Source organism: Elgaria multicarinata, chromosome 9 (genome assembly GCF_023053635.1).
Source record: "Elgaria multicarinata webbii isolate HBS135686 ecotype San Diego chromosome 9, rElgMul1.1.pri, whole genome shotgun sequence".
In the NCBI taxonomy this organism is placed as follows: Eukaryota; Metazoa; Chordata; class Lepidosauria; order Squamata; family Anguidae; genus Elgaria; species Elgaria multicarinata.
In genome coordinates, this window is record NC_086179.1 from 718606 (window position 1) to 745167 (window position 26562).

At 61.4% G+C, this 26562-nt stretch overlaps 1 protein-coding gene across 1 annotated transcript in view; it reads left to right on the plus strand.

Moving 5' to 3' along the window:
• The window catches only part of SND1 (staphylococcal nuclease and tudor domain containing 1), a 225939-nt gene extending 200435 nt beyond the window's left edge, over window positions 1-25504 (plus strand). The window contains exons 17-24 of the mRNA XM_063134449.1: window positions 14198-14386; window positions 21508-21649; window positions 22303-22426; window positions 22621-22690; window positions 23730-23843; window positions 24520-24723; window positions 24942-24986; window positions 25157-25504. Of these exons, the coding sequence (XP_062990519.1) occupies window positions 14198-14386; window positions 21508-21649; window positions 22303-22426; window positions 22621-22690; window positions 23730-23843; window positions 24520-24723; window positions 24942-24986; window positions 25157-25222 (954 nt within the window). The 3' untranslated portion in view covers window positions 25223-25504. The remainder of the gene's footprint in view (window positions 1-14197; window positions 14387-21507; window positions 21650-22302; window positions 22427-22620; window positions 22691-23729; window positions 23844-24519; window positions 24724-24941; window positions 24987-25156) is intronic.
• The last annotated feature ends 1058 nt before the right edge of the window (window positions 25505-26562 follow it).

Below are 26562 nucleotides of genomic sequence, written 5' to 3' on the forward strand. Positions count from 1 at the left end.
GGTGCGAAGCTGGGCTCTTGTCCTGCTTCTGGGCTTCCCGTTAGAACGTCTGGTTGGGCGCTGCGGGATCAGGGCCTTGGTCTGATCCAGTGCGACTCTTCTTAGGTTCTTTATGCGCCTGTGTCGTGTCCCCACTTACTAAGTTAAGCGCCCCAAACTTTGCAGCCTTTCCTCAGGGGGAGGGGCTGCCCCTTTCTGTGGCCCCTCCCACCACCGTCTTGACTAGAACTGTATCCAGTGTGCCACGTGTGGCCACACCATAGATTGGCACGTGGACAGTTTTATTTCCAATTCCTTTCCTAATGGTCCCTGCCTTTTTCACCGAAGCAGCACACTGGGCCGGTGTTTTCAGCGCCTCCTCATCTCTGGAGGCCCTTACTGCTGCTGCTGCTGCAGCTCTTCAGAATGCCAATTTGCAGGGCGGCCCAAGTCAAGCCCAACCAGACGCTGATGGGAGGAGGAGGAAGGGGGCTCAATACTTGTCAGTGAAGGTGATGCGGGGGGGGGGGGGGGCGAGCAGCACACCCAAGAGCCCAAGAGGTACCCGAGAGGGGCAGGGAGGCGGCTTGGATGGGCCGAAAGCCTGGGGCTGGGCACTGAAGCCGCCTTCCCACGGCCCGCGCTTTGCCTCCACGACGGCGCCTGGTTTCGATAGCTGAGCAGCACGAGCGTAGTCAGTGGCAAAGCCACCTGAGCTTCCAGGAACTGAACCCCGGCTCAGGGCCACCCTCCAGGTGAACACTGGGATCCTGGGAAGTAGATCCTTGGCCCACCAGTCTCGGGATCTCCTCCACTGTGGGCTTTGAACCCGGGGCCATTTGCTGGCAAGGCCTGAGCACGACCCCGAGGGCCGAGCGGCTCACCTGTGTGATGGTTGGGTGGTGGTGGTGGTGGTGGTGGAGAGGAAGCCTAGAGTGCAGCAGGCGTCTCCCTCAGAGGTGGAGAGAAGGCGGATGGATGGATGGATGGATGGATGGCCACCTAGCTTGACGGCCTCACGCCTTCGCTCTTGGAGAAAAGTGAGGAAGTGCTGGAGCCTGACGGCGGCTCTTTGGAGAAGGGGTGGGGGGTGGCGGTGGAGTGGGCCGGGCGGGGCGCCCCCACTCCTTCCCTTCGGGCCTCCCTGTCTGGACGGCCCGGCAGATGTGCGCTTGTTGGCTGGCTGGCCCTGGGCCAGAGCACTTCCTCATCCTGGCCCGGCTGGGCTCCGGGGAACCAAGGCCACATCACTGGGTGCGGGACAGAGCGGACTGAGTGCCCTGCAGAGCCCAGGCAGGCATTTCCTCCCAGTTAAAAGGCATTCCAGAAATCGCAGCGAAAAGCACGACAGCGTCTGACCCGTTGCCTCAACTTATTAGGAGTCAAAGAAATTTATGGGCTGCTATAAATATTGCTCCCCGCCGGAGTGTTGTAACTCAGCGGGGCTGGCTCGTCCCCGGCATCTCGTGATGGCGAGCAGAGCAGGGGCCTCTGTCTCTCCTGCTGCCTCCGATAAGGGCCGGGCCGCGATGTGCTCCCAGAGGCCCCTAAATCATCCCCAGCCAGGAGGCGTCCTTTGGGCCGGATCTCCAGGAAGGAGGCAGCAGCTTAGCGCTCCATCCCCACGCGCTCGGCTCAGCTTAGGGTGGGGTGGGGGCATGGAGGAGGCTGGGGCTCCTCCTCAGGTGGGGAGAGGCTCCGTCCCAGAGAGCCGGAGCTCCTTTCGATGTGCTGTCGCTTCATGACGCAAGGTGCGGAGCTGAAGGCAACGGCAGCGCTATTTGTGCTTTGGTCCCGCTGCTGATGTGTGTCTGTGGTTCTGGATACTCAGGGGTGATTGTGGAGATGCTCGGAAGCTCTCGTTTCTTGAATAAGGGTTTCAGCTCTTGTGTGCCTGCACTTTGGCTCTGGTTCAGCCCTGCGTCTCTGCCTCCTTCTGTGCTTGGTGCTGGGGGCGGGGGCTGCTGGCAACCAGGGGAGGTCAGACGTGGCTGCCAGGGAAGTTTGCCTCCTCGTCCCTCTGCCCAAAAGACGCTCGGTGGGGCGGAGGAAGAGGAGGCCTTCCCTTCCGCATCGTGAAGCTGCCGGAACACACCACAGCCCATCCCTTCCGCTGAAGACGTGTCGTTTTATTTATTTGTTTGTTTATTTATTTGAGCAATTTATATACCACTCACCATCTCTAAAAATATCTCTCAGTGGTAGAAATATTACCATCCATCGCAGCACTGCCTGGAGCTGTGGGAGGGCGTCTCCTCCCCTCTCCAGCTACCGGGGGGGGGGGGGGGGGCTGAGTGCCGAAGGGCCACGTGTGTCTCGGTGGCTTACTGGCACCTGGCAGCGCCCTTCCTGGAGGGCTCGCCCCAAGGCAGCGCCAACCACCCCCGAAGGGCTGGGCCTGCCTGGTGCAGCAGAGGGCAGAGGGATCAGGGGGCCCTCTGCATTCTGACTAGTGCTAGGCTCCCCCCAGTTAAGAGGGCCGTGTTTCTTCCATCCCACTGGCAGAGTCCACTGCTAGGGACCCCGGGACCCCTGGGACTTTGGGAAGGCCGAGGCACAGATTCGGGGTGCTGGAAGCGGACTGTGTTGCAGCCTCCCTCCGTTGCCCTGGCTCTCGCCGCTGCCCCCCCCCCGCCCCGGATCTGCTCTGATCTTGGCTGTTTGCTCTCTCTTTCCCCCACAGCACTTCTTGCCCCTCAAAATGCAAAAGTGGGGGAGGGGCTGCAGCTCCAATGGCAGGAGAGCTGAGACTGGCCCAGCCCCGCCCAGCCGTGGCCCTCCCTCCTCTGCCCAATTGGCAGGCCTGGGCCACGTGCCCTTGCCAAGAGGCCGGTGGAGTGGGGCAGAGTCAAGCTGGCAGGACCGGGGAGCCTGGAGAAGGGGAGTCCGCCCAGAGGCCCCTCTCTTCCGGCCTCTCTCTTGGGCTGGCCGGCCAGCCGGGTGGCTGTTTCCAGCGCCAAGCCCCGCTAGCCGGAACTGGTTAGCTTGGCCAGCTGCGCGCTTGTGCCCTTGGCCCGCTGCCACCGTGGGCACGGCTTTCAAAGGGGCCTTTGTGCAAAGCCTTCCAGGGTGGGGGCTGCCTTGAGCGGGGGCACCCGGTTCCCACCTCCTGGCAGGGCTCTATTCCTCAGCCGTTTCGCAGGGCAACCGTGAGCCAGAGCCTGCCTGGGTTGCCCTGAGCCACGGAGGGTCCCTGTGCCAGGCAAACCCGTCTCTTTCCCGGGAAAGCCTTTATTCACCACTGGGATCTTGATGTGTTTTTCAGAAGTACATTGTGCCCAAAGCAGTTCACAGAATCAGACCGCTTAAAAACAATAGCAGTAATAAATGAGAAATGTAATACGCTCCAACATAACATTGCCTTTTCAACAATTAACTTTTCATTTAAATCATCAAAGGTAAATAAAAATTCATCAGTCAAATCAATCAATAGGTAAATTAACAAAATCCGGTGCCAATAACATTACATCAAGCGATTCATTCAGGACACAAGACTCTTTGCCTACGTCAGAAAAGAGAAAGAGAAAACTAACGCCAATCCCAAGTATCTTCCGCAGCAACCTCCAACCCAGCCAGGCCAACTGCTCTAGACCACGAAACCCCGACACAAGACCAGATGTTGAACTAAAAGCCCTGGTTATGTCCAGAGGAGGCCTCATCTCCCCACCCCACCCGGACTCACATGCACAAAACACACCTAAGAGCCCTGCTGGAACAGACCCAAGGCCCACCTGGTCCGGCATCCTGTTCCCACAGGGGCCCAGTGAGATTCCCCAGGCAGAAGAAGCAGGACAGGAGGGCAACCGTTGCTTCTCAAACTGCTCAGCAACCAGTATCCAGAGGCAATTTTTGATACCAGACGAAATAGATACCCAGGATGATGGTGATGATTTACATTTCTATACCACCCCATAGCTGAAGCTCTCTGGAAAATTTACAAAAGATTACAACATTAAACATTAAAAGTCGATATACAAAATTTAAAAAACAATATACAAAGATAATATCCATTTCAAAACAACTTTGACCTCTCAGCCAAAGATAGATCTGAGATCAATTAAAATTCAACATATGCTGTTAAATGCTTGAGAGAAGAGAAAAGTCTTGACCTGGCAACGAAAAGATAACAATGTTGGTGCCAGGCGGGCCTCGTCAGGGAGATCATTCCATAATAGGGGGGCCACCATGGAGAAGGCCCTCTCCCTTGTTGCTGTCCTCCGAGCTTCCCTCAGAGTAGGCACCCGGAGGAGGACCTTAGATGTTGAGTGTAGCGTACGGGTAGGTTCATGTCAGGAGAGGTATTGTGGTCCCAAGCCACGTAAGGCTTTATAAGTTAAAACCGGCACCTTGAATTCGGCTCGGAATCATACAGGCAGCCAATGCAAGCAGGCCAGAGTCGGTCTTATACGTTCGAACTTCCTGGTCCTCGTTATTAATCTGGCTGCTGCATTTTGCACAAATTGTAGTCATTGCTGGCTTTCTCCTCCTCCATGGATTTGTCTAAAACCTCTTTAAAGCCATCCAGGTTGGTGGCCATCACTCCATCGGGTGGTAGCAAATCCCACAGTTTGACTATGCGCTGAGTGAAGAAGGTCTGTCCCAAATCTCTCACCGATCAGCTTCGTTACATGACCCGACGTTGTAGGAAGGGGAGGCATGCCATAGGAATACAAAATCATGCATGGTGTGGAGAATGTGGAATGAAGTTTGGAATGTGCAATGAAGACAAACTCTGAAGAATTGCATTCCTCTGCAATTATTCTCCTGTAGTACTCCTTTAACTTCCTTGAATTCCAACCTTCAAAATATCTCCCTAGCTGATTTCCTGCTTTCGATGTATTACAGCATTTTGTATTGTTGATCTTACCATAATTAATTTCAAAATAATTTTCAAAATCCTGTTTTTCATCCCTTATTGTCTACTCGCATTTCTTTTGTGGCTGCTGCCTCTGTTCCTTTTTGTTCTCCTCATTTGGGCAAGAGTTCCATTTTCTGAAGGAAGCGCTCTTTTCTCTAATGTCTTCCTTGACCCTACTTGTTAGCCATGCCAATGACCTCTCAGACTCTGTGCTGTCTGTCCTGAACAGTCTGGCTCAGCTTCCATTATTGCGCTTTTGAGCACCCCCCACCCCGCAAGCATCCTAGAAGGAATTGACCCTCCTGACTTTCTCTTTCCACTTCCTTTTTACCATTTCCCTCATTTTCATAGAAATTTCTTCCTTTTGAAGTCAAACGTGGCTGTATGGGATTTCCTTGGCCATTTCCCCCTGACATATAAATTAAGTCTAATGCCACAGTGGTCACTCTTTCCAAGTGGTTCCACAACACTCACAGTCTAGCACAAGGTCCTGGGCACCATTTAGGACCAAGCCCAAGGCCGCCTCCCATCTGGTCATCCCATGACAAATTCATGGAATCATAGAATAGCAGAGTTGGAAGGGGCCTACAAGGCCATCGAGTCCAACCCCCTGCTCAATGCAGGAATCCACCCTAAAGCATCCCTGACAGAGGGTTGCCCAGCTGCCTCTTGAAGGCCTCCAGTGTGGGAGAGCCCACCACCTCCCTAGGTATTGTTCTAGGGCACAGTCATAAAGGCAATCTGCCCCCGCCCTTCGTCATGGCTGAAATGCACATTGGTCCCATCTATGTGAGGTTAATTTAAAGCACTCTTTACGCCGACACTTTATCCCTTTGGATGCTTCCCTAGTTTCATTCTCCATCTTAAGATCGCTGTGAGTGCATTGGTCAAGGAGATGATCGTATATCCCCCCGGGACTAAATACCTTCCACCCAGAGCAATGCCACGGAGGAGTGAGTCCCTCTCTTTCGGCGCGATGCCGCCTGTGACGTACGGAGCCAAGACCCTTGTCCCGCCTGCCTAGCCCATGTCCAGAGAGGACGGCGCCGTGTTGGTTCTCCCCATTCCACCAGGAGCCCCCACCGTATTATATGACTGACTGACTTACGTTACTTACTTGTTTCGTTTCTATACGGCCCAACAGCTGGACCTCTCTGGGCGGTTTACAATTATACCCACTATGCCACGTTCTCTTTTAAAATCAGGCCCTGCCAGCTTAGCTCAGAGGCTTTCGCACCACACACACACACACACACACACACACACGGGCAGCATATAGGGTGGGGCAGGCCAGGCCCTCATTTGTCCTTCGACTTTACTTGGGGGCAGTCAGGGCCCAGCCTGAGGGCCTCCCTCGGCCCATTGCCCACCATGTGCTGGAGACTGCGCATCGCTGGCAGCGTGTGACAAACGCCAGCGTTTCCCCTAATGTGTGTATTGAGCCTTCTAATCCTCTTGGGGAAGGAAAACAGTTCCCGACCGTTAGAGCGGTATGACCATGGGACCCGTGACCTAGGGAGGTGGTGGGCTCTCCCACCCTAGAGGCCTTCAGGAGGCAGCTGGGCAGCCCTCTGTCAGGGGTGCTCTAAGGTGGATTCCTGCATGGAGCTGGGGGTTGGACTCGATGGCCTCAGAGGCCCCCTCCAACCCTACTCTTCTAGGATTCTGTGACCCTCCCCTTGGCTTTGGCAAGCAGTCACATGGCAAGGCTGCAGCTAGGGACCAGGGGTGGGGGTGGGGGTCTGCTGAAGAACCTCCCTCCCCTCCCAGAGCGGAACCTGTGCCGCTTCATTGCGCCCCACTCGTCTTCCTGGAGCCTGCCCCCTCCGCTGGCTTCAGGGGCAGATTGGAACCCGTCTCTCCCCACAAAGTTTTCCGCTCTGTCACTGTCTCCTTGTTTGCTTGTCTGATCCAGATCAGCAACCTTGAAGGTCTCTGCAGCTTCCAGGCAGGCTATCAGGCCTGTCCTGATAAGATCAGGGTGCGATAGGCGAGGGGCGACTGAAGAGAGTGTCAGGAATAATCCATCATTTGTCCCTCGCGCGGACGTGGTGGGCCGCGGCCGTCCTCCTCTTGTGGAGCGGAGCACTCTGCTTCAGCTGCCAGGCCTCACAGCTGCCAGCCTCAGTCGGACCCATTTCTCGTGATACACAGCGCGTTGAGGAGCTGCTTCCCAAGTGGCGCACTGTGCATCCATGTTGTATTTGGGGAAGCGATCCTGGGCACGTGACGCCCTTCACGGAGCAACCCTTGGTTTTCCATTGCCTGGTCCTACGAAGTCTCCGGCCTTCGCTCCCGCCTCCCTCTTAGAATCATAGAATCATAGAATAGCAGAGTTGGAAGGGGCCCACAAGGCCATCGAGTCCAACCCCCTGCTCAATGCAGGAATCCACCCTAAAGCATCCCTGACAGATGCTGGAGAAAAGGAAAGATGTCGACAGGCCCCACTGCTTCTCAGGTGGGGGAAGCAGCAGCGTGAGCGGGGCCCCCCCCCGGGGTGCTTTGGGTTTTCCACCCCTGAAAGGCCCCCCTCCCGTTGCTTTGGACAGGCCTTCCCTCGAACAGCAGCACTTGCCAGTTGCTGACCCCTGCAGAAAGTCCCTTCCCATGAGGGCCGTGAGGGGAGGAGGGGAGGCTGCAGGGGAGCGGCCTGCCAGAGGGAACACGGTGAGGTCAGAGCAGAGTCGGAAGCCCGGGACCCTCAGGAGCTCCGGGCTGCACCGGCCCTACACCACCGTCTCTCTCTCTCTCTCTCTCTCTCTCTCTCTCTCTCTCTCTCTCTCTCTCTCTCTCTCTCTCTCCCCCACCCCGGCATCACCTCCAGCCGTTACGCCCCCGGAGTCCCGAGCAGCCAGGGGGGTCGACGCCTTCCTAGGGGCCCCGTGCTTCACTGCTCGACCCAGGGCAACTGAGGCGCGGCTGGCGATAGCCCAAGAAGGATCTTGTTTGCTTGGAATGCCTCCGCCGCTTGTTGATGGTGCGATATCCATAGTGGCTTACAAACAGCGCGGAGCTAATCCAGAAAATAACGTAGAACCAGAAGCAACAGGCCCTAGCCTGGCTGAGGAGGGAGGGGCGGACTGTGGGCTCCCCCCCCCGCACCTCCTGCCTAGACTCTCTGCTCTGTTTCCTGCCTGTGCTTGAACTCGCAGCATCTCTCCCCGTCTCCCCAGAATCCTGCAAGGTTGCTTAGTCTGCTTAACGAGAGGCGGGTTGCCTCTCCTTGTTGGTGGCATTACCTGCCGACGCAGCACTTCCCGTGGCGGCGAGAGGCCTTTCTGCTGCCTTTCAGGGGGGGAGAGGCAGGCCAGGCTAGGCCAGGCCAGTCCAGGGAGCTGCGCACGGAGGGACCCCCTGCGCTGACCAGCCCGGTGCCTGCAGGTGGGAGCCGGCGCCTGGAGGCGGGGAGGCTGGCGATGGGGTGTGCGTGTGATTGTGCATGGCGAGCAGCTGGGGGGTGGGTGGGTGGCAAGGCGAGGCGAGGCAAACAGGACTTAAGCACAACAGGGGGACGGCGTGTGTGGCGGTTGTTCTAAATCCAGCCGTGCAGGAGGCTGGAGGATGGGCAGATGGACTCCCCTCAATGGATCTGCCTTGCCCACTGGGCTGGTTGGTGGTGGCTATAGGTAGCCAGTCTGCCTGCTGCAGCTCTCCTGGGAATGTGTCTGGGTGGGGGCTCCGCTTGGGCCCCAATCCACTGGCCAGGAGGTGGCCCAAACGACTGGCCGGGTTTCACTCCATCCTCACTCGGCCCTGGCGTCACGGAGCACCCACAGGCCGTGGGCTGCAGCAGTGGGGAGCAGGGGCCTGGGGGCAGGTGGGTCCCTGTGCAACAATTCCATCTTTGCCTCCTGAACGGATTTTCTGTGGTGGGCAACGCAGGAGGGTCTCAAGAGGAAGACGGCATCAGCTGCCCCATAAACCTCAGAGAATGGGGCAAAGCCACTGGTGGCATCAGGGACGCCCCTCCTGGAAGCACCCTGGGTCCTCATCCTTGCCCAGCCTTTGAGTGCCTCGGGAGGGGCGGGATAAATGGGCCCTGGGGTGGCGCCAAGCTCCTCAGTGGTGTGCCACCACGGGAGCAAAAGCAGAGGGCCCTCGCCCGCCCCCCCCCGCCCGCCCCCTCGCCCGGCTGCTCTGCAGCCACGCTGCTCCTTTCTGCCTGGGCTGCTCGCTGCCTTCATCTCTGTGACAAGCCGCTTGGGAGGATTGCGAGCTGAGCAGCTGGCCGGGCCTGGCCGAGGGGTGCGGAAGGAAGGGAACCAGGCTGCGTCACGGCGGAGCCGCCACGCTGGTAGCTCCCCTGGGAGAGGGGCCCTGTGAGCCAACACAAGCTCAAGCCTTCCCCGAACCCGAGAGAAAGCGAGCCCGGCGCTTTCCGCCGGAGTGTGGCTGCCTCTCCCTTCGCGCAGAGTTCATGGGCTCCAGCTTTGCGCTTTCCCAGCCAGGGCCAGGTGGGCTGGCAGAGGCCGTTTCCCTCCACGGACGTCCTTCACACTCTCACACACCCCCACCCTAAAGCCCCCCACCCATAAAACCACCCACTGGGACCGGCCAGAGGTGGAGCGGAGCGCGGCAAGGCCTCGCTCCCCACAAATGGCTTGGGCCTTGTCCATGCTGCGTCTGGGGGGAGGGGGGAGGGGGGAAGTGTTTGACACGAGATGCCTACAAACTCCGGTGCTAATAGACACTTGTCAGGGAAAGAGACAGGAGCTTGACAGGCAAGTGCCGGCGTGTTTACCTAGCGACACCCGTCCATCATCCCTTCGGCTGGAAGGCTTCCGTGCTCGGCCGCCGTGACAGCCAGCGTGGCAATGGGAAGTGAGCCGGGCCCTGCGTGCGCGGACTAGGGGCGGCCCGGGCTGGGCCCTTGGGCTGCTCTTTCCGTGGGCTGTTCTAAGGGCCACCCGTGCCATGCCGTGCCGTGCTGTGCCGTGCCGTGCCGTTAAGCCGTGGGACGTGCTTTTCCACCTTCATGCCCACCGGTGCAGCAGGCCTTACGGCAGGTCTCTGGTCAAAAGAACCCGGGGCTCTTCCACGTTCAGGGCCCGTTGCTGCCCACGTCCTCCGTGACCCTCGCCCCAGCCCTGGAACTGGGAGTCGCCCTTTCTCGGTCCGGGCCAGAGTGGAGGGTGGGCTGGGCTGCTGCCCTCGGTCAGTCTGTGCGGCTGCAGGGACGGCTCTGCATTCCTGGCCAGCAGGCGCCACGCGCACATTGTGTGGAAACGTGAGATGCGCAATGTGAAGGGTGCCCCCCGGATCCCTCCCTGGGGACTTCCCTTCGGCCGGTCCTGCCGGCGGCCCAGCTGCCTTTGCACAGCATCGCCTGTGGCCTCTGGCCCCACGGCTGATCAGCTGCAGCTTCTCCCCCCAGGCAGGCCGGTGCACGTCTGGCCTCCCCGGCTCACCACACGGTGTCGTTTTCACGGCTCGCTTCCGCCTGGGAATACTTACTTTAAAACTTCTGCTCTCTGCTCAGCGGTCAGTGATTCCAGCCTGGTTTCTACGGGCAGCAAAAAAGGGCGAATGGTGGGTCTTGAGGGGCGTCAGGAAGCCAGAAGTAGGGTCTCAAAGGGGGGTGGGGGAGGGCAAGGGAGGGGTGATTCCCCCCCCACACCATTCAGTTCAATCACCTGGAGCGCGTCGCCCCTCTAATCGGACCCGTTCTGCCTCCTGCACTTCAGTTGTGGCCAACGCTGCTGTCTTTCCAGCGCCAGGTTAAGACTTTCCTCTTTGCCCAGGCATATGGCAGCACATCTTAATCACCCACATATTTAGGGTTTTTTAAACGGTTTTTAATGCTTTATGTGTGTATGTTCTGTGTTTTAGAATTTTAGAATTTTGTATACTCGTTTTTATCTCAATTTTAGAATTTCTGTAAACCTGGCTATTGGGGCGGTATATAAGTGTAAGTAATAAATAAATAAATAAATAAATAAATAAATAAATAAATAAATATAAGTGTCAGGCTGGGAGTCGGGAGAGCCGGGTTCTAGTCCCTGCTCGGCCATGGAAACCCACTGGGGGACTTTGGGCCAGTCACAGACTCTCAGCCCAACCCACCTCACAGGGTTGTTGTGGTGAGGCTAAAATGGGGAGGAGGAGGAGGAGGATTATATACAGCGCCTTGGATTCCTTGGAGGGGGGGAAAAGGCGGGATATAAATGCAATCATCATCATCATCTTTTCAGTTATAAAGTTTGGAGTCCGGAGACGCTCTGGGGCAGAAGGGTTGGCCCTCTGCGCTTTGGCTCTCCCCACCCCCCTTGGCCTCTTTCTTGGGAGGGGCTTCCCCTCAGAGTGCCCCCCCCCCCCCAAGCCCCTGGCCAGCAATTCTGGAAGCTTCTCTCCAGCTTCACTCTCCCTTGGGGAGCTAAAGCCCAGAGCCAAAATGCTAAAAGCAGCTGCCCCGGCCTCCCCAGGAGAGGAGCGGGGAGAGGGTGCAGTGCCTGTGCAGCCAGGCTCCCTGAGCCCCCCCCCCCAGAGCAGCTGAGCCCCCAAAGGAGGAGGAGGAGCAACGGAGGGCAGAGCCTGGTGGGCCGGAGGAGGCGGTGGCTCAGGGCTGCGCCAGGCGCTGCACGTGCACAGCACCCTTGGTGGGTGTGGAGGCAGTCCAGTGTCGGGGGGGGGGGTGCAGGGTTGGAGGAAGAAAGGGAGGGGGCTCCCCGAGGTCTGGGCTCCCCTTTCCAGCAACAGGTCCACCGGCCCTCCTCCGGGAGCTGCCTGCCCCTTTCTCCTCCCCCCCCCCCCCCCCGCCGCCAATGCAGCAGTTTAGAAACAGTGTCTTTGCTAAGTGCTCGGCTTTATGCATCAAGAGCCTTTTCACAACTGAATGAAGCCCAAATGACAAGAGAGGGAGGGAGGGAGGGAGGGAGGGAGGGAGGGGCATGTGGGTGGGTGGGTAGGAGGGCAGCCTCCGCTGTGGGCAGGACACCGAGGCCTCCCAGTCCGGGGCCCAGATGAAAGCCCCCCCACACACACACTCAGGCCCAGCCGGCTCCATGGCCCCTCCTCCTCCTCTGGAGCCCCTTTGCCCAGCCTGGGGGCCCCTGACAAGTGGGCATACTGCCCGTGGGCAACCTCCCCTCCCAGCCCTTGCTGTAAGTAGCCAGGGAGGCTAAGAACCGCCTTTGCCCCCACCCCCCATGCGCAGGAGGAGGGCAGCCGGGCAGCCTTTGGGCTCAGGGTGTGGAGGGGGGGGCGCTGCAGCCCTTGGACTGAAGGCTCACGGCTAGCAGTCCTTGTTGGAGGGGTGTGTGTGTGCGTGTGTGTGTGTGTGCAGGGGAGGTCCTGAGTGCTCTGGGTGCAGCCGTGGGCCTGGCCCCTCCCCGGTGCTTGGCATTGTGCCTCCGTCGGCAGAGGGAGCCATTGGCATCTTGGGCCATTGGCTCCTTGCTAATTCTGGGCCCCTCCAATATGGCTGGACGCTGATCTATGATGGAAGTCAGCAATGAGCGGGGGGCGGCGGGGCCCCACTGGCGTTCGTTCTTCTCCCTTGCTTAATCTATTTCTGTCGGGTGTCTCCCTGCGTTAGAGAGAGGCTCTTGCTGCTGCCGCTGCTGCCGCCTCTAGCCTGGCCTGCTGCCCCACATGCGCATGCACAGATGCTCGGAGAGGGACCCTCACCTCGTAGAAAGTGGGGGGCTGGACAGCTGGACCCCCCCCTCACGGGCCGCGCCTCCTCCTCTACCTGACCCTCTCCCGTCGCTGCTGCCGTTCTGGGCCTGATGGGAGCTCTTTCGCCATACTTGGGCCTGGCAGCCAGAGCCCTTTGGGGTGGGCAGGGCGGGTGCCCGTCCAGACAGTCTCGGAGGCTCCTGGAGCGGGCTGCTGGGACGTGCCGGACATCCCACCCAGTGGCCCCCGAGCCCGGCTCCTGCAGGGCTTGTGCCGCCGCCGGGCTCCTGCCTTGGCCAGCGCTGCACTTGTGCCCTTGTCTGCAAACCTCATCAAATTCCTGGATATTTAGACATTCATTTTATTGCTTAATCGAGCTTGAAGCAGCTTAAATGAATACAAGTGTTTGTAGTCACGAGGGCGGAGTTTTATGGCCTGGGAGCCGGGGCCGGCTTCAGCGCAGAGTGACGGCGGCTTCCGAAACGGAGGAGGCCCGAGTTCACCCCACTGGTGCCGGACGGGTAGGCAGAGGCGGCTGCCTTTCCTCCCAGAGGGGCTGTGTGGGGAGCAGCCGCAGCCCCCCCCCATCTGGGCTCCCAAGGCCCCCCGGAGTCACCCTCACCCAGGGCCAGAAGCTGCCCAGCCCCCTTTGGTGCCCAGGAAGCAGGCGGAGGCCCGCTACCGACTGGTGCGTTTGGAAGTGGGGCCGGCCTGCATTGCCACAAGGCCGCTGCTTGTCCGCCTCTCATTTCATTTCCACCCGGTAGCTAAAACTTCTCTGGGAGGTTATGCTTAAAACCATAAAATACAACATAATAGACTAACCTGAAGTTTTAAACCCTGTTTTCTTGCTCTCTTCCTCACAACAGACCTGTGATGTGGTTTAGGGCGCAACTTGGCCCCGGGTGGCTGCGAAGTGTCCTGGGCAAGCAGGGGCCGGTGGGATCCCCAGCAGGGAAAGGCCTCTGCAGTGACCACAGCCCCCACGGTCAGGAAAGCGCTGCCCTGAGTGGGCTTCTGTCCTGGACGGGGGGGGCTCTCTGGGGGACCCCTGGGGCTAGGAGAGCCTCTTCCTTCACAGTCCAAGAGCCTCCGCAGAGCCCGGAGGGTTGGCCTTCGGAGCATGGCCACAGGGCCCAAACCCCCCCCCCGACAAGGGGCCGTGCCTGCTGGGGTGGGACCTGGTGCCTCCCCCAGTGACGAGGCCGCTGCCCTCGGCTACCCCCCCCCCCCGCCCCGCCCGGGCCTTTCCCTGCTGCTCCCTCGCTCGCTCGCTCGCTGTGTCCTGAACAAGAATCGATTCCCACGGCGTGTGTCTGACAAGGGCAGGCCCTGAAGCAAAGTCATGTGCCGCTTGATCCCAGGGATCAGCGAGCGCATTGATTTTGAGTTTGCTCAAGTGCTGTAGCCCTAGGCGGGGGTGGGTGGGGTTATTTCGCAGCTGCCTCCACCCCCCACCCCCCAGGGGCCAATGCAAGGTCCGCAGGGCTTGGAGGAGATTGGAGGTTCGGGGCGCCTCCCTTTGCTCCTGAGTTTTGGCTTACAAGGGGGTGTGTGTGAATCTCTACGATGCCCCCCCCTCCACAAGCCAGACCCTGCCAGGTTCAGTGTGGGGCTGGCCTTCGGTCCAAGCCACGTTGGGGGGGAGGGAGGGAGGGAGCGGCTGTCTGAGTGCTGACCTCCTCCCCCTCCCCCAGCTCGCCGGCTGACACCTCCCCTCTCCTTCCCTTCGTCTCTCTGCAGGTGGAGGTGGAGGTGGAGAGCATGGACAAGGCCGGGAACTTCATCGGCTGGCTGCACATCGATGGAGCCAACCTCTCGGTGGCCCTGGTGCAGCAGGCGCTGTCCAAAGTCCACTTCACAGCTGAACGCAGCAACTACTGCAAGCCCCTGATGGCCGCTGAGGAGGCCGCCAAGCAGAAGAAGGAGAAGGTACCCGCCGGCGCCCCACCCCAGCTCCCCAGGGACACCCGGGTGCCAGGGTGCGCATGCGGGGGGGGAGGCAGCAGGCCCCCTTTGGAGCTGCCAGGGGCTGCAGTGGGTGGGCCAGCTGCAAAAGGCACATGTGCTCCTCAGCACGCTCCCGTCTCTGGCTCCCCTGTGCATGGGGGGCTGCATCCCAAAGCTCAGCGAGCCAGCAGCAGCCCCCGGGGCTCTCAAGCAACTGGGGTTGATGCAGCCGAGTGCCCTGGCGGACCGGCTGGGCACCTCTCCCCTCTGCCCTGGGACAACTGCACAGCTCCAGGGGTGGGGGGGTGGCCACCCCTCCTCTGCTTCCAGAGCTATGCACCCCCCCCACCCCCGTGTCCTTTTGCCAGGCCAGGGTCTGACCCCCCGCCTTAACCAGGCTGCCCAGGCTGGGGGTTCAGTGGCGCCTCCATCCCCAAACGGCCCCTTCTGTCCGCTGCTGTGCTGAAGGCAGCAAAGGGGGCAGAGTGGAGATGGCCCCCACAGTATCCCCCCCTCCACAGCTACAGTTGCATCCCAGTCTAAAAGTGGGCATGCGCCCTGGCACACAGGTGTCGTGTTCGTGCCTGTTCCCTCTGGCATTCACACGTGCTGGCAAGCTGACACAAGACACATCAGTGAGACTTCTTTTGCTGAGGAAATCACACGGTAGACAGGCGTCATGGTTAAACGCAGTCCCCAAAACACACTGAAAGCTGAACGATGGTTAGGAAGCTTTTGGCTCCTTTTCTGATGCGACCCTTAAGACACACACTCGGAGGGGGGGCGTGTTTAGGGCACGGCACCCTCCAGCTTGAGCTTCTCCAGATGCCGCAGACTCTGGCACCTCAAAGGGACATTTGGCCAGTCGCCTAAAAGAGCATCCCAGGGAGGGGTTCGCTCTGAGCCCCCAGAGCCGGGCAGAGAAGATCGCTCACGCACTTGCCAATCTCAGCCTGCCACGACTGAGCTGACCCTGGTTACCATGACTTTAGGAAGGATGGCACGGGAGTCCTACCCTTCTGCTAAGGGCTGGCAACTCCTTGCCACCTGAGTCAGGCCACACACACACACACACACACACACACAATCCACAGCAAATGCAAGTCCAAGTCTATGAAAAGCCTCACAGTGCTTTTCATGGCACAGTTCTTAGAAATCCAAAGTCCGAATAGCAAAGCGTCCATGTGCAGAGTGCTTTCAAAGTCCCAAGAGGGGATGGAATCCCAAGCAGGAGGGAGGTCAGGCCTTGCGTCGAGAGATACAACCTAGCAAAGCTTTTTCAGATTTGCACCAGCCTTTAAGGCCTATTCAAAGCCACTTGACAGACAGGTCCTCTGACCTGTAGGCCATGCCCATGTGCCAAGGGGGCGGGACAGCACAACCCACCATGGTGACGCTACAATCTGAGTGACAGCTTCCAAGAGTGGCCCCCTCCTTTCCAAACACTCTCATGTTCCTAGAGAGCCAGCAGCTAGATCCCGTGGGAACGTCTTACTCAGAGAGAAGCTTGCAGGGACATCTGACAGTCTCAAACCGGCCTCGTACCTATACCTGACAACAGGTCTCCTCAGGGGGAGAAGCGGCGGGCCTGGCCAGGGGTGCGGAGGAAGCGGCGGGGCCCTATGCGTAGCCGAGGCCGCTGGTTGTCCAGGACACGAACCCAGCAAAGGGCCAGCCACGAGAGCGAGCCCATAAGCCGAGCCCTTCGCGCCTCCCTTCTTGCCCTCTACCTCCCGTCATAGGTCAGTGGCACATGCCACGTGGCTGCACAGCAGGCAGCCCCAGATCGCTCAAGCAAGTGAGCCAGGCCACACCCACATGTTTAAATGCTAGAGATGCGGGGGGAGGGATTCCCACGTTGATGTGCAAACGGGTTCTTTGTCCTAGCCACCACACCCATGCCCCCCCCCACTGTCCTTAGCTGTGGATATTTTCTTGGCTGTGTGCTGCGGGTCCCCTTGAGGTCATCCAGCCTGCCCTCCCTTCTCCTCCCACTTTTGGCCTGAGCTGGAGTGGGCTTCTTGGCTGAGAGTCCAGAGCATGTGCAGAACATGTCCTCGTGCATCCGGAGTGGTGGTGGTGGTGGTGGTGGAGAAGGCTGCTGCTGCTGCTTAGAGGAGTGAACCTTCATGCACCCGCAGGAAGCGTTGCTCTCTGCCAGCACCTGCTGCCCTCCCTGACCTTTGGCCGGTGCTGGAGAGCCCGACAGGGAAGCGGCAGCCCTTGGGGGGCTACGGAATCACACCCGGTTCCGGCAGCACAAACTCCTGCCCACGAAGGTGCCTTTCCGGTCCCGGAGCGTCAGGCCAGGCGGTGTCCTTGCGCAGCAGGGGCACCGCGTCTCCTGGCCGGCTTTGCTCCACATCCCCCAGAGCAGAGCCCAGGAAGGGAGCAGGCAGATGGTAGCGGGGCGGAGGGGTGATTGGCTGGCCGGCCGGCCGGCCGGTGTCATGCTGGGCCAACGGCAGGGCCATAGGGCCTGTCAGGGCCTGTCTCTTCAAAGGCCCGGGGCATGAGCTGCCAGGCATCCCGGTTTGAGGGGAGCGTCCTGGGAGCCAAAGCGCGTTCACTTCCCCTGACTAAACGGAACGCGTTCCGGCGGGAGTGTTTTGCCCACGAAGCGCTGGCCCCCGAGGGCTCCAAGCGCCGTGCGACTTCATAATCCCTCCGTTAATGGAATCAAGGGCCTCCTCTCGGCCCCTGGGGGAGCAGGCGCGCCATCCGGCCTTCGTGGGGCTGGGCAGAGGCGCTGCGTCACGGTGTGCTTCTCTGCAAGGGCCGTGCTTCCTCGCCTGTGCCAGCCACAGGAGACCATGGGAGGAAGGCGACCTCCATGCCGGCCAGGCCCACCTCTGCCGCCGTTACGTGCTTTGTGGCCGGGCCCCAACTCTGCTCCATGTGGCACAGGGCTCAGCGCGGCCCTGGAGTTGGTGCGGCCAGGGCCAGCGACAGTCCCTTTGGGGCGTGTGCCTGTGGGGCTCTGGGCAAGGCGGCAGCCCTGCGCCTCCCTCCGTCCATAGACCCAGTGCTGAAAACGACGCCCGGGGCAGCCCCAGGCTCGCCGCCTCGGCCTCTGCATGGCCTATGTGGGAAGCGGGTGTTGGGCCAGGGAAGCCCAGGGGCCCTGATGCCGCTCCAGGGCTCTCGCCTCGTTCCTCGCTTTGCGTCCCGCCAGCGGCTGCACGCTCCGCTGCTCTTCCTTCTCGGCTTGGGCTTCGTTGGAGATCTGTGGATGTCCTGCCCGGCCGCCGCTTTCCGCCAGAAGCCATTTCTGTGCCACCCTCTGGGAACGTGGAGGATGGAGCTTGTGAACGAAGGCGCGTCGCAGGCCAGATCCCCAGGAAGGCCCCGCTTTGAGTGCCAGATTCTCGCCACTGCCCCGGCTTCCCTGCTCTTGGCAAGGGGGGTGGGCGGGTCTGGCCTCTTCTAAACAAAGCCCAGGCAGAGGACAAGGAGCGTGGGGGGGGGGAGGTGGCATGCTGGCCTGGCGTAGAGCGCCCCTGCCCCCGGCACATGGTGGTCCCAGCCCATGGGAGCTGCTAGCCAGGCCTGCTCCCGGACAGCATGATGGAAGAGGAGCTGAAGTCCAGAGTGCAGGATCCCAAACACGCCGGGCAGCGTAGACACACCTGAAGGACATGAGCCGCTCTGGCACTGGTTTGGCCCCAGCGCCTCCCCTGCTGCTCTGCCCGGCAGCTTGCTCAGCCCTGGCCTACCCACACCCGAGATGCTGCTGCTTTGGCGTGGAAGGCGAGCCTCCGTTCCTGCCTGGGGAAGCACAGAGGAAGGCGGCCATCCGCAGGGCCTGGCACTCAGAAGAGAAGGGTCTGCGCGCCCCCTGGCAGGACCCTGGCTTCCTAGACCCTCCCTCGGCCTCCTGCCCGCCTTTGAGGCTGTTTTCAGGTTCCTCCAACGTGTCGGTCCAGGAGAGTCACCAGCGGACTCCTCGCAGCAGCAGCCCGGTTCGTTTTGACCGGTCTGCTTAAGCTGGGAGGGAAATTCCCCAACCAGCACACGCCGCAGTTTTGATGAGCCAGCAGAGACAGAATTTTGCCACGGTTTGAGTTTTAGTAATGAAGCGCAGTTTGGGGGCAAACAAGCCACACTCGGAGAGTGCCCGGGAGTTGTGGCTCTTAGGCTCAAAGAGGCCACCCCCACCTTTTATTTATTTATTTATTTATTTATTTATTTATATAGCACCATCAATGTACATGGTGCTGTACAGAGTAAACAGTAAATAGCAAGACCCTGCCGCATAGGCTTACATTCTAATAAAATCATAGTAGAACAATAAGGAGGGGAAGAGAATGCAAACAGGCACAGGGTAGGGTAAACAGGCACAGGGTAGGGTAAAACTAACAGTATAAAGTCCGAACAACATCAAGTTTTAAAAGCTTTAGGAAAAAGAAAAGTTTTCCTCCCCCACCCTGTGGAACCTGCCCCCCCCCCCGGGTGCTCTCTCGGCTGTTGAAGAGGCACCGCCTTCGCCTCCACCTCCGGCCCGCTTCCCTGCCTTCATGGCCCACCTCTGCTGTGCCAGAGGGCCCGGGTCCCCTGCCCCAGTTCCTCTCTAGGCGTGAGCCTCCCCCATCACGAGGGCTGGGCTGGCCACTTGCCCCCTTGCCTCCCTCGGCTCAGCCCCGGGGCGCCCCCCACCCCGACCACACACAGCTACTACTCAAGCGTTGCTTTTTAAGGCGCCTGCCTCCGTAATGAGGGCCTGCCTTTAGCCATGACCACGGGGCTCCTGCATGGAGGAACCCTGACCCTATGAAACCCATGCCTCTGGCTTTAGCCTCAGGCTCTGGGGGGGTGTTGTAGTTCCTCTCAATAAACTCCTCCCGGGTCACCCAGGGGGCCCTTAGCCCCGTGAGGCCCTCTGCTTTGGGACGCTCCATGCTCCGCGGGGAAACAATCCCTTCCAGACGTCCAGGTTACATGTCTAAAAGGGCCGACCTGTGCCAAAGGGGACGCTTGCTAACACCTCTGCCTTCTCCCCCTGGGCAGGCAGGGTGGAGGGAGGTGTGTGTGTGTGTGGGGGGGGGTTCCCCTCTTCCTGGATCTAGCAAAGGGGGAAAAGCTAAGAGACACTTGGATCTTCCTCAGGCAAAATGGTGGCCAAAACACAAACTCTAGTGGCCATCAGCAGTAGTGGGGCAGAGGGGGTGGCACTGTTGCCACCTGGCGGGCCCTTCCCACCGTCCTCCATTTCCCTTTTGGGGAAGACCCCGTGCATGAGGAGCGTTGCACAGGCTCCTTTCTGGGGAGGGACCTTTCCCGGTAGCTCTGCGGTGGATCCAGGCCCTGGCGGGGCGAGAGACCTGCGTTCTGTATCTCGGGGGGGGGGGGCGGACCCGCTTTGGGTGGGCAGGGGCTCCTCTTTGCACTTCCACCTCCCCCCGCCCCAGTTCTCATAGCAGCTGGGACAGGCAGAGGTCTGAGTGTGGGGCAGAGAGCAGCCTCCGGGGCTTGCGCGTCAGCCCCCCTCCCCCAGCCCCCCCGCACAGCTGTCTTGTGCAAACTGGCGTCGCGCGCTCTGGCATATGGATGTGTAAATGGGCGAGCGCGTGAGAGCGATGGGGGGTGGGGAGGGGTGGGGGGAGGGGCTCTGCACGCGCTCCCTTCCCTTTCCCGCCCTGCCCTGGCTCTCGCCGCTTGGTTGCCCACCCGGCGACTCAATTGGACTTGACAGGCTGTCTGCTTGCATCAGTGCCGTGGCGCTGTGCTCCTGTTGCGCAGGGGCCGGGGCAAGCGTGCCACCTGGCACAGGGCATGGCGAGGTGGTGGACTGTGCCGGCTGAGTGTCTTCTCCTCCTCACCCTGGGGGCAGGGATCACGGCCCATCCAGGGAACTCGGGTAGAGGGAGGGAGTCATTGGGGCTTCCGTAGGGCAGGCTGCGGGCTTGTTCCTCCACATGTGCACAGACAGCTGGGGCCCTAATAGAGGGGCCAAGAACTCTTGCCTCTGGGGTGACCCTGCACCACGGATCTTCCTCGCTGGCCCAGTCCAGAAATGGCTGCAGCCAGCTGGAGCCCCAGCCTGGCTCTGAACATCAGCTGCTTCCCCCCCCCGGGGGGGGGGATGGACGGTCAGAGGAGCTCCACCCCCCTCCTCCTCCTCCACCAGACTCAGGTCATCCGCAAAAGCTCTCCGGCCCAGCCGGCCGGCCCTTCCCGGGACTTCCCTGAGCCCTGCTGGGGATGCCGCTTCCTCCCTGGGGCTGCCCCCTGCTGGCCCCAAGGAAGCCCCCCCTCCTCGGTGGTCCCTGGCAGGTGGGGCTGGGGGAGGGGGAAATTCCTGGAGGCAGAGCTGCTGCTGCCGGCCCGCAGTCCTGGGCCAGCTGCGCCAAGGCGGGTCTCACCCAGGGCAAGGCGGCTTTCCCCGTTTATTGATTGCAATTTTTATACCGCCCAATAGCTGAAGCTCCCTGGACGGTTCACAAAACAAACAGTATAAAACAAACCTTATAAAAACATGATATAAAATGCAATATAAAAGCACAACCAGGATAACAGCAGCAGCAGTGCAGAAATATAATTTTAAAATACAAATTTAAAACAGCAAAGTTAAAATTAAATTTATAGACTGTTAAAAAGCTAAGAGAATAAGAAGGTCTTCACCTGGCGTCTGCAAGAATATAGTGTAGGTGCCAGGCGAACCTCCTTAGGGAGCTTGTTCCACAGCCGGGGGGCCACAGCAGAGAAGGCCCTGCTCCTCCTGGTAGCCCCCTGCCTCACTTCCTTTGGCAGGAGCCCACGGAGAAGGACCCCTGAGGATGACCTTAGGGTCCGGGCAGGTACATATGGGAGGAGGCGTTCCTTCAGATAGCCTGGCCCCAAGCCTTTCAGGGCTTTGAATGTTAATACCAGCACTTTGAATCGGGCCTGGACCTGGACCGGCAGCCAGTGAAGGTGGAAGAGGACAGGCATGGTGTGGTCTCGTTGGCCAGTCCCACGTTCCTTGGCTGTCGCCTCCGCCCCATCTGCCCAGGCCAGCCTGTGCCCTCGCCGGGGGTGGCCGAGGTGTCTCTCGACTTGCACCTTGAACCTCTCCCGCACGCACCCCCTGCACCTGAGCGCCTCATCCCCATCTCCCCCTCCAGGTGTGGTCACAGTACGAAGAGGCCCCCGTGGAGGACGTGGTGATGGTGCCAGAGGAGAAGGAGCGCACGGCCGCCTACAAGCCCGTCTTCGTCACGGAGATCACGGACGACCTCCACTTCTACGTGCAGGATGTGGAGACAGGTAAGAGGCTGGGCCTGGGGGGGTGGGGGTGGGGGGGCTGCCTCTTCGCTTGCACTGGCCTTGCCCGGCGTGCTGCCCTCCGGAGGTTTTGCGCTACAGCTCCCAGCCAGCCTGCCCAGTGGTCTTGGCCGGTGGGGGCTGCCCTCCACAGCCCCTGAAGGCCTCCATGCTGAGGCAAGCGGACTTCGCCCGGCCTGCCGGCAGCTCCCAGGACAGCCTGCAAAGGGGAGCGTGCTGCGGAGCGATTCCTCCCCTCTGGTGAGGCATTGGAAAAGAAAGGGCAGGTGGCGCCCCCCCCCGCGTTGCCCCCCGGCTGGCCATCCTGCCCAAAGGGGCCGTTCAGAACATCGTCAGGGCAGAAGAGCCTCCGCGGGTGATGCTGGGGGAAGGATCGTGGCCACCCAGAGGAGCTGCTGCGAGAACAGGCGGCTTTCTCCCACGAAGGCTCAGTAGCTAGGGGGGCCGAGCGGGACGTCCGGTGCTTTGGCCAAGTGGGTGGGTTGGGGGGCTGCCAGTCTTCAGTTCCCCCTCCTGACGCAGGAGTGCCCAGTGGGCGCGCCCTCCAAACTGCCCCACGCAGGGGGAAGGGGATCGGGGCAGCACGGGTGCCCAGAGCTTGCTGCTGGCCCTGATCCTTCCTCCCTCCCCTGCAGGGACGCAGCTGGAGAAGTTGATGGAGACCATGCGGAGCGAGATCGCAGCCCACCCGCCCGTGGAGGGCTCGTACACACCGCGCCGTGGGGACTACAGCATCGCCAAGTTTGTCGACGGAGAGTGGTACGAGGGTGGGGCTGGGGGGGGGGAGGGGGCTCTGGGAGGGGCCTGGGGGTGCTTGACTCGCTCTCCCCCAGCCCCGGTCCCCCACCCAGCACCCCCTGCCCGCTGCCCTTGCCTTCCTGGCAGTGGCCGTGCGCGTGTGCGTGCAGGGCCCCCCGTGGCGCGGCTCACGCTCCTTCCTCCGCCCCATCCAGGTACCGAGCCCGCGTGGAGAAGGTGGAGTCTCCGGCCAAAGTGCACGTCTTCTACATCGACTACGGCAACGTGAGTGCGGCCTTTGGGGCAGGATCCAGGGGCAGCCAGGCTCAGGTGCCCCCCCCACCGCCCCCTGCGCAGTCGTGGTCATCGGGGCAGCCGCTTCTTTCTCTGTACTTGGGGGGTCCTCGCACGAGGCAGGAGCAAGCAGCTCTCTCGCTGCTTCTGGAGGAAGGGAGGCAGGTCACACAGCAGCCCCTCCTGCCTCCGCCCAACCCAGCCTTGTGCTGGGGCCTGTTCTGGGGCTTGGGGGGTGGGGAGAGGCCCTGGTCTGCTGAACCCCGTGGCCAGGAGCTCTCGGTACAGAGGAAGGGAAGAGAGCAGGCGCCTCCCCCACCCACACGGCTCGGGGCAACCCGGAGAACACGAAGGCGGCTCAGCAGACCTTTCCCGGGCGCCGCTATCTCTCTCCTGGCCTCGTGGCCGTGTGGCTGACGGGGCAGAGGAACTGATGCCCGCTGAGCAGCGTGAGGCGGAACCTCCCCGGCGCTCTGCAAAATGCCTTCAGTAGTCGGCTTCGGACACCGTTCCGCTGTCCTTCGTTCCGCATCCGCACAGCCCTTGAGGAGACAGAAGCCCCGCCTCGGCCAGGTGGCTGCTTGGGGCAAGAGGCAGCCCCTGAGGAGGGGCGGGGGGTGGGAGGGCGCGGAGCAGAGCTCGGCTTCCTGACGCACCACCTCGAGTCCCAGGCAGCTGCACTGATGCCAGCCCCACGGCACCGTGGCCACCAGCGAGGAATCCACATGGGGTGGTGAGGAGAGCCGGGAAGGGACCCTGCTGTGGGGTGGGGGGGAGAGCAGGGCAGTGGGGGGCTCTAGGCGCCCTCACCAAGGACTGCCCGGCCCACGGAGCGGCTCCTCCTTGCACAAGCGGCAGCGCCCCCACTGTGCCCGTGGAATGGCGGCGTCCACACAGCCCTCCTGGTCAGGCCCGCCTCAGTTGTGAATGTGCGTCTCCATGGATGGACCCAAACCTGGGCCTGGGAGCCGGGAGGTGCCAGCCCCCCTCTCCCTCCCGGCCCTGGCCCAAGCCTTTGCTCTCTCTGCAGAAGGAGACGCTGCCCTCCACCCGCCTGGCTGCCCTGCCGCAGGCCTTCAGCACACGCGTCCTGCCTGCCCAAGCCACCGAGTACAAGTTTGCTTTCATCCAGGTGCCCCAGGATGTAAGTCCAGGGAGAGGCCCAGCCAGGGAGGGGGTTGAGGGAGAATGGCTGGGGGCCGGGATGGGCAGGGGGTGAGCCGTGTCCTGTGCAGCCTCGTCTTTGCTGGAAAAGGATGGCCCTAGAAGGGAGCCCGGCTGGAGCTGCTGATGGTCGCCAGGGGTAGGAAGGGGGGCCGCTGAAGAGTTCGGGGACGGAGTGCCTGGAGCCGCACTGTTTGAAGCCTGTGGGGTTGTGAGGGACGCCTGTCCTGCCATGCCCTGAACGGGGTGGGGAGAGGATGGAGCCCTTAGCCAGGCCCCCTGTTCAGGAGGGGCAGTCAGGGCAGGGGGGGACCAAGGAGGAGGGGTCCTCCTTCCCCCAGCCAAAGGGGATGCGTGTGCGGAAGTCACGGCCACCGGCGGGGGAGGGGAAAGCCCCCCACCAGCGCCACTGGCTTTCAAGGCGGCCTGGGTGCGTTCTTTCACAGAGGGGCGTTTGGGGCCAGGAGACTCCGTTGGCCCCGGTCGCTGGCAAGACGGAGCATGCCAGGGGTGAGGTGCTCTCCCGCTGAGGACCGGCTGCTGGGGGCAAGCCGTGGTGTGGTGTGGTGTGGTTGCTCCCACCGCCGTGTCCTCCTTGGGAGCAGGGGGCTGGGTGAGGCCCGTCTCGGCTCTGAGCCACCCTTCCCTGTCCCCAGGAAGAGGCCCGGGCGGACGCTGTGGACAGCCTGGTGCGGGACATCCAGAACACGCAGTGCCTGCTGAATGTGGAGCACGCCGGTCCCAGCTGCCCCCACGTCACGCTGCAGTTTGCGGACTCCAAGGGCGACGTGGGCCTGGGGCTGGTGAAGGAGGGGCTGGTCATGGTGGAACCACGCAAAGAGAAGCAGTTCCAGAAAGTGGTGAGCCCGGGGGCTGGGGTGGGGCGGGGCGGGGCGGGGCGGGGCGGTGGTTGCTGGCCAGCCCTGGGGAGGCATCCTGCAACGGGCAGCTGAGGGACGGCTTGGGGGTGGGGGTGGGGTGGGGGAGCAGCGAGCACTGAGGAGACCCTGAGCTGGCGGGGAGTGGGGGGCGCCAGCGTGTCCCTGCCCCTCACTCTCATGCTGCACCTTTCCCTCAGATCACCGAATACCTGAACGCCCAGGAGGCAGCCAAGAGCGCCCGGGTAAGTCAGCCTCTGCCCCACTGGCCCTGGGTGCGTGGGGGGGAGAAGAAGTAGCCCCGGAGGGGGTGAGGGGCAGGCAGCTCTGGGGTGCGGTGGGCGGCTGGGAGGGGGCCCGTGGGGGTCGAAGGCCCTGGCTGCTGGCTCATCCTGCCCCTCTCCTCTCCTTGCAGTTGAACTTGTGGCGCTACGGAGACTTCCGCGCTGATGACGCCGATGAATTTGGCTACAGCCGCTAAGCCACCACCCAGGCAGCCCGATGGCTCTGGGCCACGCTCCCCTACCGCGTCCCCTCCGTTCCGAGCGCCACCCTCTGCCCTGCACCTGGAGCTCGAGGCCACGCAAGCCTGAGGGGGCGGCAGCTTCGTCTGACTCGCAGACTGGGTGGGAGGGGAGCCCCCCTGCTGCTCCTCTCCGGCCCCAACAAGCCGAGCCTGCACCCCCCTCGCGCTCCCAGGCAAGCAGCAGGAGATATATGACCTGTGTGAAGCTTGGAAGCAAATAAAAGTAGTGAGAAGCTGGCCACGGGTGGCCCGTGTCTTTTCAGGGGAACAGCACCGGAAGCCCCCCCACCTTCAGCTGCTCGTACAGCCCGTCTTCGCCCCCAGAGATGGGGCATCACAGAAGGCCCAGGCAAGCAGGGCGCCCCTGTCTAGAGAAGAGGGCTCTGATGCCAATGGGTGGGGGGGGTGGACACACATACATGCTCCAGCTGGGCGGAGCTCTCTGTCCATGGCAGCAGCCGCGAGCAAGAAGGGCCAACGTCGCTTGCTCCAGAGGAGAACAGAGGCTGCTTGGACTCTGGCTGGGGCCGGAGCACCCACACGCTGCCCAGCCCCCAGGTGGATGGAGAGAGCAGCGCCAGCAAGGCATGCTGTCAAGGGGGTGGAGAAGGCGCTTCTCTGGGCGTAGGAGTGGGCTGGGCCCCCGCCTCTCTTCCCCCTCCTCCTCCTCCTCCTCCTCCTCCTCCTCCTCCTCCTCCTCCACTTGCAGGCGCCAGGGTGCGTGCAGGAAGCACCGGGGGGCTGGCTCCAGTTGGAACTGTTCCGAGGGTTGGAAGCTCCTTGTGGCTTTGCAGACGGGCAGGGCGTGCGTGCGTGCGTGTGTGGTTCTGGGCCTGGGAGCTGGTGGGTGGTCAGGATCCTGGCCCCACCGCAGCTGCCGCTCCTCCCGCCCTGGCGCCCCCTCTTTTGGTTAGGAGCAGATTGGCAAGGGGGCGGACAGTGAGTATCTCGTGGGGAGGGTGCCCCTACTTCCTGGGGACTTGGCCTGATGCGCGCGGGTTCTCTTGAAATGGTTGGAGCCAGCACAGCAGGAGTTGGCTGAAGCAGGTCTTGCGTTTGGGAGACGGTGCTTCCCTGCCCTCAGGATTGGGTCCAGTCCCACTGGCCCAGCCAGACCGTTGCTCCGGGGCAGGCAGGCAGAGCCAACTCCGGGCGATTGAGTGGAGCAGACGGCCCATGGGCCTTGCCTGTGGCCGTGCCCAGATCCTGACAGCACCCGCACTCTTTGGAGTCAGTCTGGGGAACCCCGGGGCCAAATTCCAACTCAGGAAGGATCTCGGTGTGTGTGTGTGTGT